The following is a 13,783-nucleotide window of genomic DNA, read 5'->3' as shown; positions in this document are numbered from 1 at the left end:
AAAAAAAAGCTGGAGAAGGAAAAGAATCAAGAAGCAGGGATGGGAGCCTTCAGAGATTTCAAGGAAGATGAAAGCTGAGGAAGCCATTTGGGGCCCTCTGAATGGTTATTTTGCAGTTGCTGGCCAGAATGCATGAGGTCAAGTGGGGAAGAGGGAGGAGAGCACTTTCCAGTGAAAGAGGAAGATAGAAGTAAAAAAGAGAGAGGTAGAAGGAAAGATAAGGTGAAGAAAATATTTAGGAATGGATAGGAGACATTGACCATGTTTGTAGACAGCAGGGAAGAAGCCAGTAGATAAGGAGGAGATTAAAAATGAGAGAGAGGGAGGGTTTGACCAATGAATGGGGCAAACTTCTGAAGGAGCTGGATGAAAAGGAGATGAAGAATAGACATTGAAGGCTTAGCTTTGGGTAGGTGAAGCTAGGGACACTTTTAAGGAGTGAAGGTAGGGAGTCCAAGGGAGCTTCTGGTGACTGGTCTCACTCTCCTCAGCAGAGGAAGTGAGGTCATTTATTGGGAGAGAAGAATGTGGAGGACATTGGTGGCTTGATGGGGAGAGTTTTGGAATAACTTCTGTGCAGAATGGGATATGGAGTCAATTAGAAATGGCAGAGTCAAGGAGCCAGGTAAGCTTAAGTAGCATTTCAGGCTAGCAAAGTCCTAGTTGCTACCATTGCTGCCACCCAGTTATCCATATGACTTTTTGACTTTTTCAAGCACTAGGAAGAGTGGAGGAAGAACAAAGTGGCAACTAATTCAGGGTTGAAGATCCAAGGCAGGAGTAAATCAAGGGGACAAGGGGACAGATGGTTCAAGGGTGGAGATGAACTTCTTGAACTAGAGGATCAAGACCTTGAAGGGAGCAAAAGTGAGGCCAGAATAGAGGTCATGCACTTAAAGAATTCAGAGAGGGACTGAAGGACAGATTGATGACAGGCAGTTAAGTAGACAATGAAAACATGGAAGATTGGGATCAGAGAACTTCAGCATTCAAGATTTGGGGACAGGGAGCCTGAAGAGTGAAAAGATAGGTTGTGGGATTTGGGGAGATTCATGCCCTAGAAGGCCAGGATGTTCCAAGGTCCAGAAATGTGCAGACTGAAGTTGTCGAGGATGCTGGCAGGGCTAAGGGTAGAGAAGATGATAGGGAGCCAGGCTGAAGGAGGAGAGTGGCTAGAGGTCAGTAGTTGACAGCAACAAGGAGCAGGAAGAGATTGGAAGGGTTGGTAGCAGAGCATGCTGATTCCCGGGCCAGTATAGAGGAGAAATTACAGCCGTCATTGGAGAAGGGGGTGAATGATGGTGTGGCTTGTGAAGAAAGTATGATTTCAGTGAGTCATACAAGATGGACAAAGTCAGTATAAGAAAGAGAAACGAGACATATATGATAGCCTTATTAGCATTAATATTCATAGAATCTTTGGGTATTATTAGTGTGGCAGAGTAAAAAGAGCTCAGACTCGGGAAGCCTGGATTTTTGTCTTGATTCTGTCGTGTATCAGCTATGTGACCTTATCTCAGTTTCCTCATCTGTAAAATCAGGATAAAAATATTATATTTTCTAAAACAGTTTCAGAAAAGTTGCCGATTTGTACTGGTAGAAGAAGGAAGTTCCTCCCACATGGAAATTCTATATATTTAAATGAAATCACATGTAAGGGATGTAATGAAACAGTTAAGAGCTATAAATAGATGTTGATATCTATAACTTACTATCTACCTCATGGGGCTGATCACAGAACGGAGTTGATTATATATCTACACATGTATGTATAACCCATACTTGTACACGCGTGACTATGTGCTCACATATTTAATGCAGAGTATGTGTGTGTGCATATATGTATATGGAAGGGGAAGGCACAGGAAGTAATAGCTGAATGAGCAGGGATTCAGACAGGTGATTTAGAATCATAGATCACCAAGGTTGGCAGTGGCAGCTGGTAGGACTTTACCATCTGTGGAGACAGATGGTCTCAAGTAGAACCAAGCTTGTAGACTGAAATGGTCCCAAGAGAGGGCCTCTTTAGGTGACAGGAAGAAGAGTGACCACGGGGGTCACAAGGCCTCTGCAAATGCCCTTCTTCTTCAGCACTGAAGTTCCTTATTTATTCTTCTTCTGTTAGGTGGCACTGCAGTGGAGAGTGTGCCAGGTCTGGAGACAGGAAGAACCGAGTTCAAATTCTTACTAGGTGTGTGACCCCTTAACCCTGTTTGCCTCAGTTTCCTCACCTGTAAAATGAGTTGGAGGAGGAAATGGCTCCAGTGCTCCAGTGTCTTTGCCAAGAAAACCCCACATGGGGTTATGAGGTATCAGACATGATGGAAATGACTAAACAACATTAGGCTTGGTAATTGTGTCAGTGTGGATCCTTGCATCCTTCCTGTACCAATGCAGGTCATAATCCCTTTCTGCCTTAGTAGAACATCTTTGTGAATTTTCAATGAAAAATTAGCCCTAGATCTTAAGAGTATGTTCACATTCTTATGCACTGCATTTCCAAAATCTGCATAAGAAATCCTTAGCTGCTTTGCCTGGCCCTTTAGAACCAGAAAAGCAAGAATTAGGACCAACTCTAAGAAACATCTTCAAGTTTGCAAAATTTGTCTTGGGTATTAGTAGCCTTCCAATTCTGTAGTTCTCCACCCCTTCAAGTTCCTAATCTCAGAACTCCTCCCAATTTCTATCAAAACTTGCTATCATGAAAGGTATATGACATTCATTTATATTTGATTATAAATAGCTGACCACAGCCAACAAAATGTCCCGTTCCCCCCACATGCTTTTAATGTGCATCAAAGCTAAAGGTACTGTAACAGTACTAGACAACAGATACTGAAATTTTGATTGGGGCAGTGGGCCCTCACAGCCTTCCAGAACTCATGGTTAATTGAAATGCCTACTCTGCCTGGGAATAATGTCAATTCTGGCAAGGAGTATGTCTGCTTTATAGCTTGTAAATTCCATAAGAGTATATACTTATAGCAAGCCACTGAGATATACTAATTAATAATGGCCATGGAGAGTGGAAAGAACAACGGACTCAAAAATCAGAAGATCTGGTCAGAGTCCTAATACTTAGTAGTCAATTTCTTTTTTTGAAAGTGAAGACATTGTGCTTCTTAGCCTACCTTCCTCATAGCTACTATGGAACATTAATCAAATGGGGATTAGTGTTGTTATTGAGTGAAATAATAGGACAGTCCCTCAGCCCAGATTTGGGGGGGTAGGTTTGTCTTACCTCCAGTTTCCATTCCACTTAATTTTTTAGACACACCTCCATCACGCTGTATGAAAGAGCAAAGCAAAGTCTATTGGTAAATCAAATCTTGATACAGATTTTTGCCTTTCATAGGCCAACCAACTAGACACAATATTTCTGTTAAGTACTGTATTTTCAGTTTAGGGGTACCCTGGGTGGGAACTCAACCCCTCATAGTCTTTTCAGCTATGTTTTAAGTTCTCCAGGGGGTTAAACTAGGCAGCTGCTAAGGTCCCTGCCAGTTCTACCACCTATGACAGCCTAATAGCTCACAGGGCTATTGGGGAAAAGAGTGATTTATAAAACCTTAAAACATTACTGATTCTGACACTTACTAGCTATGTGACCTTATCTCAGTTTCCTTATTTGGAAAATGGAGATAAAAATACTGTACTCTAAATTTGATAGCAGTTACTGATCTGTACTAATAGAAGGAGATTCCTCCCACGTGGAAGCTCCTTACACATTAATGAAGTCATAAAATGAAGAATATAATAAATCATACTATAGGGCTATCAGTATCAGTATCTCTATGTAGCTCATTACCTACATCACAGGGCTGGTCACAACATTTATTTAATGCCATGGGCATTTATTAAGCACCTATTATTATGTATTGCATTGTGGGATACAAGAACTGGAAAAAAAAACTGTCCCTATCCTTAAAGGGTCGAGGGGAGGGGAGAGAGAATACAACATGGATACAGATAATTTCACTCAATGATATATGATAATTTGAAGACAAGAGTATTAGGAACTGGGGAGGCCTCAGGAAGAGGTGGACCCTGATGGAATTTCAGAGTTCTGGGAGGTAGAGCCAAGGAAAGGGGAGCTTTGTAGAGTTGAGTTAGAGAGGTAGGCTGGAGGCAGATTACAAGGGCTTTGACTACCAGAATCGGGAGCTGATACTTTATTTTGGTAAGCAATAAGGGGCCCCTGAAAGTCTTTGAATAGCAAAATGACATGATTAGAATGTCTTAGTAACCAACATATATGAAACTCGGAAACGTCATACCCTGCTGTCAGTAGTAGTGGGGTTATTGGGGTTATTCGATTCACCCTGTGAATACATGGACGAGACTGACTTCTTGGTCCCACTCTTTGTACTACTGTGAGAAGGTCGGATAGAGAGTGTTGTATTTCCTGAAGATACCAAAGAGAAAGTTCATAAAATTTCAACAAGTTAGAATACATAGAAAAAGCCAAGGAGACTAATTCCCATTCTATTATTGTTCTAGTTGTTCAAAAGACTTTTATAAACATCCATCAGATTGAGAAAAGGAGCAGAGGGTTCAAGGAGTACCAACAGGAGGTTTTAAACTCAGCATTTTTTCTGAGTCATGGTGTACAGATGGGACACATTCTAGCAATGTCATTCTGTTGTTAAAAGGCATGATGTTGGAACAATTTAAATAATTCCATACTATATAAGATAGGGAGAGGGATGGGTTTGGGATTTCCCTGGTCAAGGGAACTCCCTAGTGAGAGAATCTACCAATGCAAGTTGGCACCTTCAATTTTTAGATAATTGCCTAAAGCACTGAGAGCTTGCCACCAGGCCCAAATGTTATGATAGGTAGGGCTTGAATCAGGGTGGTGTTGGCTCTATGCACTGGCTATTTTTCATGACATACTACTTCTCACATTGACTCCTTCTAACATATGAAAATTAGAAAATAACCATTCCATTATATTCAGGAGGAATTTGATTTTTGATTATAGAAAGTGGTCCAACTGTGGTCTAAGAGATTTGGTAAAACAGACTACTACCAGAAGGCAAAATATTCAGATGTGTTCTGTTTTTATTATTTAGTCCAAGAAAAAAAAGTCATGGGGAAAAGGATCAGTCGGGTCAGATTCCTTCCCAAATTCCGCCTTGGGTCTGGTATAATGTCCTAATGTGTCTATTGAAAGTACAGTTTGGTAATGTGACTCTCCTGGAGTCATGATGAATACTAGCAGACATAAAGCTTTGATGTTTACAATCTATTTTATATGTCTTATCTCACTGGATTGTTATAGTAACCCTGTGAAAAAGGTTCATTTGGTGCTAGGGTTGTAGGGGTTTTAGAGGTCTAGAATCCAGCCCCCATATTTGACATAGGAAGAAACTAAGTCAGAGGTGGTATGGGATTTGCCCAAGATCGCACAGGTAACAAGCAGCAGAGGCAATCCTTGAACCCAGGTGTCCTGATTATCAATCCACTATTCTTTCTTGTATGTCATGCTTCTGTCATCTTCCATTTCATAGATGAGGTAACTGAGTGAGATAGCTCAGGAAGTATTATCTCATTTTTACAGAAGAAGAAACTTGGGCCCAGTAAGGGAGAATACTTTGCTCAAGATGACCAAATTGGTAAGAGCTAGAGTTGAGCCTTGGCCCCAGGTTTCTGATTCTGCTCTACTCTATACTGGTCTTGACAGGCTCAGAACTCAGCATCAATGTTCTGAAGATGAGGGTGGAAAGGACAAGAGCATAGGGAAAGGACAGTTCGACAAGAGAATAAAGGGGGTAGTGACAAGTATATTTTTTATGGGATCTTTTCTCTCAGCTCTAATCTGAGAGCAGAGAATGGTGAGGTAGGAAAGGATGACAGCTAAGGAGAGAACAGAAAAATTGTGCATTTCGTTCAAATTCATTTATAGTGATAAAATCAGAGACTTTAGACTTACAAGGAACCTTGTAAATCATTTGGTCTACTTGCCTTCTCCCACCCCCAGAGTTTAACTGATGACAAAATTATGGTCAAGAGACTGTGGCCTGTCTGGAGTCAATTGGCAAGAGAGCACTAACCCGGATTAGAAGTCGTGTGATCTCTGCCTGCATCTAACACAAAATGGCTTCTAGGGAGCCTGGCCTGGGGCGGGGTGGGCTAACAAGATGATTATGACTATCAGGAAGCCAAAAGACATTTCTGGATATTAAACCCTGTGTTCATTATGGTGTTTGCCAACAGGAATCAGCGTGACAGAGAAAGCTGGGTTCTGCTTCCTCCCAGGGATACTGACTGTCTGTGGGACTTTGGGCAGATCACTGCCTCTCTCCAGATTCAGTATCTGCCTCTGGAAAATGAGGAGTTGGAGTAGATGATCTATAGTGTCCCTGCCAGTTCTAACATCATTTGTTTTGGGGATGAAAGGGGAGGAGAAGAAAGGGATAGTGTTAAGCTAAAACACAGGCAAGGAAATTTGGCTGACTAGAGCACAGAGGATAAGAAGATATAAATCATATGGCCTGGATCTGCTAGAATGGCAGAGATCAAAAACAAGATGTCCTTTTTCTCCTAAATGAACATTTAAAAGGCCATTGGGTTTTGAGTAATGCTGGATCTTGCTTTAGATGTTGTCTTGGATACTTCCGTATATGATCTTGGACCAATCCAAAGGTTTCAATTTCCTCACTGTAACATGAGGAGGGAGAGCTAGGATGAAAGGGTTTAAAAATCCTTTCCAGATCTAACATTCTATGATTCAGATACCACTTACAAAAAGGACCACTTTGGGAGACAGCTTTATATTGGCTCTATAAATGGGTTTCATTCTACAAATATGGTAGAGTACTATGAGCACGTCTCTTTAAATCAATAAAATCATTCACATGGAAATCCTCATAAATTTAGTGAGGATACAAAAGTCTTTTCAAAACATGGTAGAAAGAAATTTTTACTGACCTAGGAAAGTAATCTCTTTGAAGGCAAGGAAAAGTAGGATATTTGAAGCTAAAAAAGGAGCTTTCAATTGGGACCCAAGAGCTCAGACTTGGAATCTCAACTCAGGGATTTTATTAACTGTTATCTCGAACATGTTCCTTTGGGCCATGGTGTCATCATTTGTGAAACAAACATGATGTTTGCATGACCTGCTTCTCAGAGAAACTGGAAGAATTCAGTGAGATAAGTGGTAGAGGTGAAATCACTCTGTAAACTTTAAAGCACTGTATGCATGCTATATTATATATATATATATATTGCATTACATTTTATAGTATATATCATTATATATCAGCATCTATTATTATATAGTATATATTATAGTGTATATATATATATACACACACACACACATAGGCATACACACATTATATATATATATGTGTGTGTGTGTGTGTGTGTGTATGTGCATATATATTATATATGTATATCAAACATGTTAGGTAGGTCCGAAACTTGGAATGTATAGCAGGAAGCAGAGGCAGAAGGAGTATAAGGTCTCCTCACTGCCATCCATCACTGCTCTGTAGTGGTCACTGGAGAATACCAGGGGAAACAGAATTTATGTCCTTAGCTTTTGTTCAAACTACTTTACAGTCATTTTAGTATTTCTTTTAAAAGATGTTTCAATTACTTTTAAATCCTCGAGATGGTTTCGGTTCAGGAGGTTTGGGGTCTTCACTCTTTTTCTTTTTCTTCTTTGGTGAAATAACTTATAGAAAGATAATGAGAAAAGTTCTTTTACAATGGTGAAGGCCAAATAATCCATTCTCTAGTCTCATTTTATACCCAAGTGAACATTGGCTCTATCTACATGCTCATGGGGAAGGAGGATGAGGAAAGAAAGAAAAGCAAAAGTGAGGTGGGGGTGAGAGAGAAGGGGGGAGTAAAAGAAGGAGAGAGAGAGAGAGATTGAGAGAGCATAAGAGAGACATAGAATAAGAGAGAAAAGAAAGAATGAGGAAGAAAGATGAAAAGAGAAAGGAGACATAATAAGAGCAAGAGAATTAGAAAAGAGACAGAATGACAGAGAGACAGAATATAAGAGTAAACAAAAAAGAAAAGAAGAGATACACAGAATGAGAGAAGATAACTAGAAGGAGGAGGTAGAGAAAACAAGAGAGATAGAGGAAGCAAGAGAGATGGAGTAAGAGGGGGATGTGGGGAGGGATAGAGAGGGAGGGCCAGAAGGAGAGAAAGGTTGGGGAGGAGAAAAGAGGGAGGGAAGAAGACAGAGAGGGAGGAAAGGAAATAGAGAGGGAATGAAGGAGGGGGAGAGAGAGAGAGAGAAGAGAGAGAGAGAGAGAGAGAGAGAGAGAGAGAGAGAAGAGAGAAGAGAGAGAGAGAGAGAAGGAGAGAGAGAGAGAGAGAGAGAGAGAGAGAGAGAGAGAGAGAGAGAGAGAAGGAGAGTGCCAAGTGAGGAACAGAGCAATAGAACCAATGAGCAAAAATTAGAGAGCTGTGAGTGAGAATGAGCCTCAGAGCTAGGAAGAGTTCCGGAGGGATAAATAGATCAATAGCTTGCACTCCTGCTACCTTGTCTTCTAATTTCATCACTTTCAAAGTATGTCCCATCTCCTCCTTTATACTCCACTGAAGGTGTTTTCTCAGTTTCTTCTTTTTTAAAGCTACCGCTCTCTTGCATTTTCCGCAAATGAAAGGCCATTTTTTTCTCAAGAAGAGCTTGTTTCTAAAATGTTTAAGAAAATACATTTTTGGGTCAATTTTCCATTTTCTAATGCAAAACCCCTTTTATCAAAAGATGGTCTTTGTTCAATGTGCCTTTGTTTCCAAATTCCCTAAACTCCACTTAAGAGAAGGCCAAGAGCAGCAAAGCTGGCTATATAGGGAAGTGTTTCCCTTTTTGTGGTTCACCATGGATAAAAATATGTGTAACAGCCTGATTATATTAACATATTGCTCCATTCTAGGAGGCTGGGCTGGCTTTGGAAAAATGGTTTCTATTCTGGATAAGTGAGGGCTGAGGGCAAGGTGGCAGTGGAGGTAGGGAAAGAGGTACTATTAATGGTTGGGGTCAGTTTAGACCAGTTCTAGGCATTATAGGTAAATGTAGCAAGAAGTACCCTTAGGGATCATTTCCTCCAACCAATTTACATTTGAAAAATTAGGGTCTGAAGGGCTTATGTGACTGGACCAAGGGCACCCAGGTTTTTGGAATCTGAGCGGTGGGATCTGAACCTAAATCATTGTCCAAAGCCAGTAAAAAGGTCATGCTGCCTTGTAGTCTGTCCTGGGTCCATCATGCAAAGCATCCATTGAAAGCTAAGCTAAAACTATGGCCCTGTGATCTAAGCAAAGTTTAGAGTCAGGTCATACTTGTAGGGTTCCAACAGAATGGAGCCAGTGCTTTAGGGCTGCACTGGTACACAGACTGGGAAGAGACTGGCTTCTGGAGATGGCAAGGGCAAGATAAACATGCCAAGTTGTCTTCCCCTTTTCCTTCCTCTTTTGCTCTGGGAATAATTTAAACCAAGGGTTCTTAAACTGAGTTTGGGAACTTTTGTTTTTCAAAAGAATTTTGATAATTGTATTCCACAATGTCAGTCATCTTTGCACCTCTGCATATTTTCCTGTATTTATAAATAGGATTCTGAAAAGAGGTCCACCATTTTCATTAGATTGTCAAAGGAATCTATGACACCAAAAAGATTAAAGCTCCCCAATTTAAACAAATCCAACTGAAACTTTATAGTTCATCCTCTGTTTGTTTTCTTTGTACTTTCAGTTCTTTGCTCAGTGCTTGAAATACATCATCCTACTAATCAATGCTTATTGAATAGAATCTATTTATTGGGAAGTCATATGTTGTTTGTGGGCAAAGAGTCCTGGATTTGGACTCAGGAGTCCCAAGTTTGAATCTTGACTCTGATGTTTAATAACTGATCATCTGATCTATCACTTCCTTTCACTAAACCTCAATTTTGTATCTGTAAAATGGAGATCATAATGCTTTTACTATCAATCTTACAGGGTCGTTAGGCATTAGGTATGTTGAAAACCTTAGAGTACTCTACAAATGGGAGTTATTATTTAGATGAGAATTTATGCACAAATCTGAAAAGAGTATCTCAAATTTTAGCCTAGTATTAGTACTAAAGACAACATTTTGAGAGGGAAAAATTGAGAACATTTCTCTTAAAAAATTTCTGGGCTTAAAGAAAAGCAGCTGTGTTCTTTTCTCCCTAGACTTTTCATATTTTGGTCATTATACATGTAATTCATTTACATATGGGAAAGTGAAAAGTAATCTTCTTACAATGGGAGGGAGGGGAGGTTGAGAAGAGAGACAGAGAGTACTAATGCATCTCCCCCTATGGATGTAAGCTTTGATGACTGCCTGTCTCTGGGATAACTAACGCTGCCCTAGTCAAGCCCATATAGACCAAGGATATGATGGCTATGACAAATAGCAAAGATTTCCCTGTAGTGAGTCACAGTTAGAAGCAACCTTCTCTCTGTACCTTCCTGTCACTCTCTTCTCGACTTTTTCTTCGTTGTTCCTCCACCCGAGCTTCTCTTTTAACTTCTTCTCCAATTCTGGTAAGAAGTAGCATCTCCTTTGTTTTCCATTCCTAGAAAGCAGAGTTTATTTTATATAATGTGGGCCTTTTATTTTTCACAACTGTGTTTTTGCAATATGGTTTCCCCCTTTCCCCACTGCACCCTCTGCTGGGCAAAGTAGCAGGCATTCACAGACCCAGCCTAAAGGATATCAACTTGGCACAGAGAGTTCACCCAGAGAATATGGAAGAGAGACCATCTCCCACACTTCAGTGTGGCCCTGTTGTGTGTGGGTACATTTGAAGGGGCTTTAAAGTCCAAAGCAGATCTTTCATCACTGACAGTTCAGGCTGTCAGCAGTAGGGAGTCTAGGTCCAGGCCCAAGTAAGGCTGAAGTGGGAAATCTAATAAGGGAATGGAGAGAATGGTTTTTCTCTTCCACACCCAGGAAGGCATATGGTCTATATTCTTTCAATGAGTTGAATCTTTCACTATTAGCACCATACGTTGCACCTGGTAAGGACTTCTTGAATGCTTTTTTTTGTTCATTCATTTTCATATGTGCATTTCAGGAGAAGAGAGGAAAGCCACCACTTAAAAATGTGACATTGCTCTGCATTTCAGGGGAGTTGGGAGGGTGAGCAGAGTAGAAATGACCGTTCTAACCTTGGAATCCCTAGGAGGTATTGTTGTTGTTTGTCCTTCGTTCTCTAAGGGGACCATGACATCAGAGAGGTGATGCTGATGAGGTCCTGAATGATATTCTGGACCAAGAGAAACTAGAGAATTGATCCCTGAGGCAAGCAGGCAGAAGGCTCTGATAGAGATCAGTTTGGCTCCATGATTTCACCCTTTAGGGAGGTTGTCCAGTCTGAAATCCCAAGTTATGTCAAGACTCCTGAGACCCACCCTCTGTAGAAATCCCAATCATGTCCCCGAGGTTAAATTTTCCCTATAAAATCTACTTGTGGTTTGTCCCATGGCTGCCGTCCTCCTTTGGGTCAGTCCTCCACATCAGGCACTCTGCCTCATGGTGTCTTGCCCCTTACTTCCCCTCTCCTATTCCATGTGGTATCTCCCCTAACTCCACTATGCTTTACAACCCTAATTAACTTTTTGAGGAGGCTAAGTCCTTTTCAGCCAGCTCCCTTTCTACTGGGTAACTGTGAGTTCCACTGAGGAATTTGTCTTTCTTATGTTCTCCCAACTCTATTTCATATTTACCATTTCTTGTATCTATTGTATCCCTTCACTTTGTCTGTAAGCTCTTCCCTAAATAAATCTACCTTTTACCAAAGCGAATGGTCATGGTGAATTCCTCATGTGACCAAACCCCAACTTTGGTGCTTACCATCATCTGGTGTCTATGTTATCTATATCATTTTTGGTCCTCAGACCACATCAGTGCCATAATGTACAAGTGAATTGGACTTAAGTGAGGGAGGGCTGGGTAAGGTCACCTGCCTCACTTTCCCCCTCCAGAGCCAGCTGGGGCCAGGGACCAAATATAGATCAAGATGACTGGAGATGGGTTGGGATGAAATGGGAGACCCAGGGCCTTTTTAAATTAAGGTTTTTAACAGGTCTCAGTTTGACTGAGGCAATGCCTATTCAGTGATTAAGGTTGGGTAGCAATTGAGGCAAAGAATCTCCTCTTTTACCTAGTCCAAAAAAAAATCTAAGTAAATAAATCTGGAAGGGAAAGACCCTCAGGGTTTCTGGCTGAAGCAGAAGACTGCTGTTTACATTCAATCTGAGTCAATCAAACCCAAACAATGACCGAATGGGACTTGGCCTGGGACCTATTGGTGGCCAATAAGAATCAGATTGTTTTTGGTTTATGGGATAGTCCTGAAGAAAGAAATCTAGCCAGTAAACCCCAAGAACTGTAGGATATATCCTTGTGTTCTGCCTGTGTTCATAGCCAGGCGTGGTAATAAAAGGGAGGAATAGATAGATGTAATAATCATGACAGACCTCCAAAGAAGAGGGCATAAAGCTAAGAGTGCTTGAAAATTAACCCTATATTTAATAAATACCTTCAATGTACAATGGACTGTGTTAGGCACTAGGGGAGATACACCAGCACAAAATGTATCATCTCTGCCCCCTCCAATCTCAAAGGGGAAATAAGCCATGTACAAGGTAACTAGAATACCAAGTTAAAGGTGATAGGTGATGATCAGAAGGAAAATAATGGCAAGCATCATCACCAGTATTTGGCCCTCCCCCAGCATCTCTTGCACCTGCTCTGTCTCGTAGTTCCACTGCCATTGCTGTGAGTGCCACTATTTTCATTTGCTTGGATTAGCACAATAGCCTATCAGGTCTTGCCTTGTCTCTCTTCCCCTCTTCCAAACATTTTCCATATTCTTATAGGTCCATCTTGCTGTCATTTTGTTCAAAATCATTCTGGGATTCCTTATGTGCCCTCCGGGTAAAGTTCCAACTTTTTATCCCATCCATTAAGGCTCCTCCCCTGACTCCTGGCCACCATTTAGTACTCCCCTTTCCTTTCTAGTCTCATCTCACTTGACACACCAGGCAAAGTATCCTCTTCATCTTCCCATGAGCATGCTCTGTGTTCCCCTGCTCACACTGTTCATTCTCGATGGGGTGCTTTTCCCTGACTGGTTAGACTTTAAAGCCTAACTCAAATGCCTCCCCCTTTCCAAAACCAATGGCAACCTTTCCCTCTCAGATCTTACACTTCTCATCTATCATTTTCTATCATAGTTATTTGTCCCATATTCCTACTAGACAGTAAACTCCATGAAGGAAGGAACAAATTTGAGGGGATCATAAAGGAAAAGGATTATCACTAGATTCCATCTAGTGTCTCATTTTACAGGGGAAGAAACTGGGACCCTGAGTAGCAGAAGTATGATTGGAACCAAGTCCAGGGCCATGCTCTTTCCATTGTGATCTCTGCCTTCTTGCCTACTCTTTTCACTGCATAGGACCTAGCATGTTTGTTGCTTTGAACTGAATGCGTGTCCCTATTTTCAGTGCCTCTTACCTCTTCAATCTTCCTCCGAAGACTAAGTTTTCTCCTCGTGTGTTCCCTCTGTCTTTTCTCTTCCTCGTTCATCCGGATGAGATGCCGTTCTTCAGCAGACCGCTCAAGCTTCTCCAGCTCTCTGCTTATCATATCTAAATATCTTTGGGCACAAAAAAGGAGGAAGTGAAGGTCAGCTGGGCATCTAACAGGGCAGCATTTCAGAGTTGACAATGCTCTAAACCATTTCATTGGTGGGCATCTATTCCTTCAATTAACAGAAATGTACAA

General features: G+C 41.1%; 1 protein-coding gene across 1 annotated transcript in view; it reads right to left on the bottom strand.

Annotated features, from left to right (window-relative positions):
- Positions 1-13,783, bottom strand: part of FSIP2 (fibrous sheath interacting protein 2) — a gene marked incomplete at its 3' end in the record, with an annotated part of 62,678 nt that overhangs the window by 33,756 nt on the left and 15,139 nt on the right. Inside the window, exons 5-10 of the mRNA XM_051969052.1 lie at positions 13,514-13,655; positions 10,455-10,565; positions 8,509-8,662; positions 7,607-7,684; positions 4,278-4,405; positions 3,242-3,287 (exon numbers count right to left, since the gene is read on the bottom strand). Of these exons, the coding sequence (XP_051825012.1) occupies positions 3,242-3,287; positions 4,278-4,405; positions 7,607-7,684; positions 8,509-8,662; positions 10,455-10,565; positions 13,514-13,655 (659 nt within the window). The remainder of the gene's footprint in view (positions 1-3,241; positions 3,288-4,277; positions 4,406-7,606; positions 7,685-8,508; positions 8,663-10,454; positions 10,566-13,513; positions 13,656-13,783) is intronic.

This window comes from Antechinus flavipes, chromosome X (genome assembly GCF_016432865.1).
Source record: "Antechinus flavipes isolate AdamAnt ecotype Samford, QLD, Australia chromosome X, AdamAnt_v2, whole genome shotgun sequence".
Taxonomy (NCBI): Eukaryota; Metazoa; Chordata; class Mammalia; order Dasyuromorphia; family Dasyuridae; genus Antechinus; species Antechinus flavipes.
This window is presented reverse-complemented; position numbering and strand designations above follow the sequence as displayed.